Below are 5,786 nucleotides of genomic sequence, written 5' to 3'. Positions count from 1 at the left end.
TTATATAATTAAACTTATAACCATAGATAAAAAATATCTTTTCTAAAATTATTTTCATTATTAAAATACGGAAGGATTTTGTATACAAATTTATAAGGAACCTAAAAAAAAAGTATTGCGTAAATATCTGTTTCTATTATTTCTTTTTTCCAAAATAAGAAATAAATGAAAATGTCTTGTTTTAAAATTCCTAACGGAACGCAGCAAACTTCTCTATATAAACCCCTGTCGACGGAGAGAGTTCCCACTCTTCGTTTTTTGGTTGTCGTTATCCCTCGCTAGGTTTTTTTTCCTTCACTTCCCGCGCTGGATCCAAAAGGTATGAAGAAGAAAAGGGCGGTGCCGAAGCCGATCCTTTTCGGCGAAGGGTGGGAGGTCATCGAGCAAGGCGTCACCAAGATGAAGAGGATCTTGGAAGGGCTTCCCGAACCGCCTTTCACATGCGAGGAATACATGAAGATCTACACGTAATATTTCTTCGCGATTTTTGATGTTTCTCCTGATTTGTTTTGGCTAATCCAATCTCTTGTGCGAGACAGAAGAATCCACGATATGTGTATCCAAAGGTCTCCGCACGATACCACGGAGAAATTGTACACAAAGTACAAGGAAGTGATCATGGAGTATATAACTTCCGTGGTATGTTTTCTTTGTACTGATTCCATATTATTTTTGCAAGTGTCCTTGGAAAGGCTCGACTGTGTTTTTCTTATTATCTTTAGTCAAGTATCTATAGGGCTAACCAATTGATAAGCTGCTCGAATTTATCAGAAAAAAATTATGATAGCAAGAGTTGTGAACTATGTGCCTTCGCCGACTGCTTCCTTTTAAGTAATGTCTAATTTCGGAAGAATCTGCATTCACCATGATTAAAACAAGCACTAAGTACCATGTGCGAATATAGAAAGATGTGGCAAAGTGATTACTGCAACAGTTTGTTGGGTAATTTTCCATCTAATAATGACAGGTTAATGTGACTTGATACAGCTAACCCAAAAAAATAAAACTCTGTATACATAGTGGTTCCTAGAACTCATGTTAACGCTGGGTAATAGTAAAACAATTATGTTTTCACACAAGAGAAAAAAATGTTCACTTTGTATTCACATAATTCAAAATTATCAATTGTATAAGCAATCCCCTTGTACCTCATACCTGCTTGCGACAACATTAGACTAAATGCTAAATTCAACAGCAAGAATAAATTGTGAATGTCGTGTAACCAAAAAGATACATGAGGTATAATGACCGTTAATATTAACAAAGATGGTATAGTATTTGTTTTGTCAAATTTTTTGCTGAGGCGCCTCTTTTACTATTTGTTAGAAATAAAATAGGTTAGGAGTGTAAACTACATATCTATAGATTATTGTTTATATAAATTATGAAACTTCGTCAATCACATGGTCATACATCCTTTGGTATAACTTGGAAATAAAAAAGTATTCTTGTAATCTGATAGTGTTTCCTTTTTTTGCTCAGGTATTGCCCTCTTTGAAGGACAAGCATGATGAGTTTTTGTTAAGGGAACTGGTCATAAGATGGTCAAATCATAAAGTTATGAGCAAATGGCTTTCACGTTTTTTTTCGTACCTTAATCGATTTTTCATCAAGCGGAACTCACTTCCATCACTTGATGAAGTTGCATTTACATGTTTTCAAGACCAGGTACATTGCCATCCTCCTTGTTCATTGTTATCCCTAATTAATAGTGTGGAATTCAGATCTCTTCTCAAGCATTTTTGTCCATGTACCTTTAGTTTATGGTACAGCTATAGTTAAGATCCAATTTTCCCTTTTCTGTTATAGGTTTATAAGGTGACTAAAGGAAAAGTTAAAGATGCAGTCATTTCTTTGGTAACTTGATGCTATTTCTTTAATCCATTTTTCATATTCAACATGTATTAGATAATGTTTGTCGTTCTCTGCCTTCTAAACAGATTGATCAAGAGCGCGGTGGTGAACAAATTGATAGGGGTTTGTTGAAGAATGTTATTGAAATTTTTGTTGAAATTGGAACGGACAAGATGGATTATTATAAAAATGATTTTGAAGAAGAAATGCTTAAAGAAACAGCATCCTATTACTCTAGAAAAGCTTCAAATTGGATTCTCATCGAATCATTCCCAGATTACATGTTAAAGGTGCTTCACATACATATCTTTATGAAGCATTCATTTCTCTAATTGAATGTTTGGTCATTCTTGTTTTTTTTACTAGGTTGAGGAGTGCTTAAGGAAGGAGAAGGATAGGGTCGTTCATTATTTGCATGCTACTAGTGAACCAAAATTGATAGAGGTATATTACGCTTTTTTAGAGGATCCACCATGAATTGATTTATTTCTTCCCAAATGATCTTTCCTTAGAGCTCAAAAGGAGAGAATTTTGAAATCGTGGATACATTTGTACACCTCAAGGATAATACTGAGGAAATAGAAATGTGACTAATCTTCATTATGTTCGTTTCATATTTTTTAATGTTTTGTTGAATTTCATTACTTGTAGCAAGTGCGTCATGAGGTTCTATGTGTTTATTCAAGCCAACTTTTGGAAAATGAAAAGTCTGGTTGCTGTGTCTTAATTCAAGAACACAAGGTACAATTTTCTTGTTGGTGCTATCAATAAGAGATTTTTTCCTGTGACATCTAATCATGTTTTAAAATCCTTATGTTTAATTGACACTTCAGGTGGATGATCTCTCACGGATGTACAAGCTTTTTTCAAAGATAGACGATGGCCTATGTCGTATCTCTCAAATTTATAAGAAGGTTCTCAAATTAGCAGTTGCAACAATATTAATTTTCTACTACAAAATTAACTCACATAGTTTGGGTTTTGATTGTCATTATTTTTCTGAACTAACATTATTGTGCAGCATGTGACTGTTGAGGGTACAACTTTAGTTAAAAAAACAGATGATGTTGCAAGTAATAAGGAGGTAACTATCAATTATCTTCTTGGACAATACCCTTGTTTATTTGTCAGCACTCTTTGGTCACATCAAGGTGTTACGTTAGCTTTCCTTTCACAAGTCATACTTTTGGTTTTCTACTTCTGTTGCCAACATTGTTTGATTTTGTGTTCATATGTTTGGTTTTATCTTTCCTGGTCTTCATTCTTATTTGTGCTGGTTAATCTTTGTTTTGTTTGTTTATTTGGATGCACATTTTCTTTATGTTGTTTTTACTGGAAAATTTTCAGGCAGAGAAAAGGGTTGTTGTTGGCTTGCAAGAACAGGTAAAGCTCGAGCACCTTAGTATGACTATTGTTGCTCTCTATTTGACTGGCTGTTGCTTGTGAACCTTACTTACTGCTTGCTTGTCTTCAGACTTTTGTTAGGGAAGTTATTGAACTTCATGACAAGAACATGCCACTCGTGAATGATTGTTTCCAAAATCATACTCTTTTCCGTAAGGTTTGGCTTTGTCAATATGGCGTGTCACTTGAATGTTATTTGTCTTTTTTCCTTGTTAAATCTTTGTATGCCCTTTAGGTACTCAAAGAGGCATTTGAGATTTTTCTCAATAAGACTGTTGCTGGTAGCTCAACTGCTGAGTTACTGGTTAACTATTGTGATAATATTCTTAAGAAGGGTGGAAGTGAGAAATATAGTGATGAAGCAATTGAACAAATACTTGAAAAGGTACATGCTTGTTTGTGTAATTATGTTCTTCTCACTTTGTCACTTTGTTGTTGACCTCTGCATTTTGGACTTGACATAACTGAACCAGTCTCCTATATTTGCAGGCTGTGAATTTGCTTGGTTATATCTATGACAAAGATTTATTTGTTGAGTTCTATAGGTGAAATAACCTCAACTGTCTATTAATTTTCATCACTGTATTTGCTGTTATTTATCGTCATGTCTGTGAACATATGTTTGTAGGAAAAAGCTTGCTAGGAGGTTGTTATTCGACAAAAGTGCTAATGAGGACCATGAGAGAAGCATCTTAACAAAACTAAAGCAACAAAATGGTACACATTTTACCTCAAAGTTGGAGGGAATGGTTCGTATACCTACATCTCAAGTGTCGTTGCATTTGAATTAATAATTGAACATGTTTGGTTTATTTTTCAGGTAACTGATATGACCCTCGCTAGAGAAACACAAGCTGATTTTAAGGATTATCTTCAATGTAATCCACGTACAAATCCAGGGATAGATTTATCAGTTACTGTTTTGACAACTGGATTTTGGCCATCTTATAGATCATCTGATTTCCACCTTCCATTTGAAATGGTTAGCAAATTCATTTTCTACTTTTACCTTTGTTTAAATTTTATTAGAATTTTTGGTAACATAATGATTGGCCTACACACTTGACGATGATAAAACTTTAATTATTTAGTTATTTTACGTGGCCGCAGAAAAGTATCCAGAAGGGGTACAGATCTAGTTGAACTGAAAATTTCTCTAATCAACAAAGTTGAATCTCTTAGATTCATGATTTGTGCATTACTACAAAAATTAAGAACTTGATATGTCAAAAGGGTCATGCTCTGTATATTTTAGATTTCTAAAAAATTTTTGCTTTCAGACTAAATGTATACAAGCTTTCGCGGAGTTCTATCCGACAAAAACAAACAGTAGAAAGCTCACATGGATATATTCTTTGGGGACATGCAATATTACAGCCAAGTTCGAATTGCAAACCATAGAGCTTATTGTGACAACATATCAGGTATTTATTGAATCCTTTTTCATCTATGTAAAATAAAATTGTATGCTAACCGAAAACATTGAGTTGTTTATAGGCTGCAGTTCTTCTGCTCTTTAATGACTCAGATCGATTAAGCTACTCGGAGATCATGTCTCAGCTTAATTTAGCCGATGACGATGTAGTCAGATTGCTTCAATCCCTTTGTTGCTTGAAATATAAACTTCTGAATAAAGAACCAAATACAAATTCTATTTCTTCAGATGACGTCTTTGCGTTCAATTCAAAATTCACCAACAAAATGAGAAGGATCAGGGTATATGCTTTTTACAACAAAGAAGTTAGGCTATTGTTTTTAACTTTTTTCATTATTTATTTTTATTTGGCTTCTCAGATACCCCTTCCAATTGTGGATGAAAAAAAGAAAATACTTGAAGTCGTGGACAAGGATAGAAAGTATGTTGTTGATGCCTGCCTGATTCGCATTATGAAAAGTCGCAAAGTATTGAATCATCAACAGTTGATTACAGAATGTGTCGAACAACTTAAAGTGTTCAAGGTAAAGAACATACACCTAACAAAAATTATTGTTTTTGATAATTTTGGTTATTTTAATTTGCTCATCATTTCATATTTTTGCAGCCTGACTTGAAACTAATTAAGAAGCGTATTGAAGATTTGATAAATAGAGAATATCTAGAGAGAGACTCGGAGAATCTGAATCTGTACAGATACTTGGCTTGATCGATCTAATTATTGGTTGGTGAAAATAAGCATTCCCCTTCTCGGGTTTTGTCAATATTAGCAAACTCCAGCCACCTTCAAAGTCATCATCCCGTTGTAAAGTTTTAGGCTCCTGTATATTTATATACTGGTTAATAATAAATTGAATTTCTTTTATTCTATTTTATTTTGACATTGTATCAGCTTTGATAAAATTTCATGCTCAAGTGTGGTCAAATGTTTCTTCACCATAAACTCCACTTGATTGAATCTCAATTGATTTTTTTTATTGATTGAGGAAAATTATCAGCACCATGTTGTTGAAACACATCGGTATCACCTGGATGAATTTCTGTTTGATTCTTGTCTTTATTTGAAATCTGTTTATCAAAATCGTTCTTGGTT

The 5,786-nt window shown here is 33.7% G+C and overlaps 1 protein-coding gene across 1 annotated transcript; it reads left to right on the top strand.

Moving 5' to 3' along the window:
- Positions 1–321: 321 nt before the first annotated feature.
- On the top strand, positions 322–5,502 carry LOC122040865 (cullin-1-like). Its single transcript, XM_042600328.1, has 19 exons — positions 322–467; positions 540–639; positions 1,483–1,668; positions 1,810–1,857; positions 1,941–2,144; positions 2,221–2,298; positions 2,506–2,595; positions 2,688–2,768; positions 2,876–2,938; positions 3,202–3,237; positions 3,329–3,415; positions 3,494–3,643; positions 3,748–3,803; positions 3,887–4,007; positions 4,079–4,240; positions 4,539–4,682; positions 4,756–4,974; positions 5,053–5,217; positions 5,301–5,502. The coding sequence occupies exons 1-19, from the start codon at positions 322–324 to the stop codon at positions 5,400–5,402; spliced, it is 2,238 nt and encodes a 745-aa protein (XP_042456262.1). The 3' UTR covers positions 5,403–5,502.
- The last annotated feature ends 284 nt before the right edge of the window (positions 5,503–5,786 follow it).

Source organism: Zingiber officinale, chromosome 1B (genome assembly GCF_018446385.1).
Source record: "Zingiber officinale cultivar Zhangliang chromosome 1B, Zo_v1.1, whole genome shotgun sequence".
In the NCBI taxonomy this organism is placed as follows: domain Eukaryota; kingdom Viridiplantae; phylum Streptophyta; class Magnoliopsida; order Zingiberales; family Zingiberaceae; genus Zingiber; species Zingiber officinale.
Note: the sequence above shows the minus strand (reverse complement) of the source record. Positions and strands in the feature narration are given on the sequence as shown.

Excerpts from the sequence above, each read along its gene's own strand:
- LOC122040865 (XM_042600328.1), top strand. The coding sequence starts at position 322 with ATGAAGAAGAAAAGGGCGGTGCCGAAGCCGATCCTTTTCGGCGAAGGG. Across the intron at positions 1,858-1,940 it reads AAGATGCAGTCATTTCTTTG|ATTGATCAAGAGCGCGGTGG; the intron begins GTAACTTGATGC and ends CCTTCTAAACAG. Across the intron at positions 3,804-3,886 it reads TTATTTGTTGAGTTCTATAG|GAAAAAGCTTGCTAGGAGGT; the intron begins GTGAAATAACCT and ends ATATGTTTGTAG.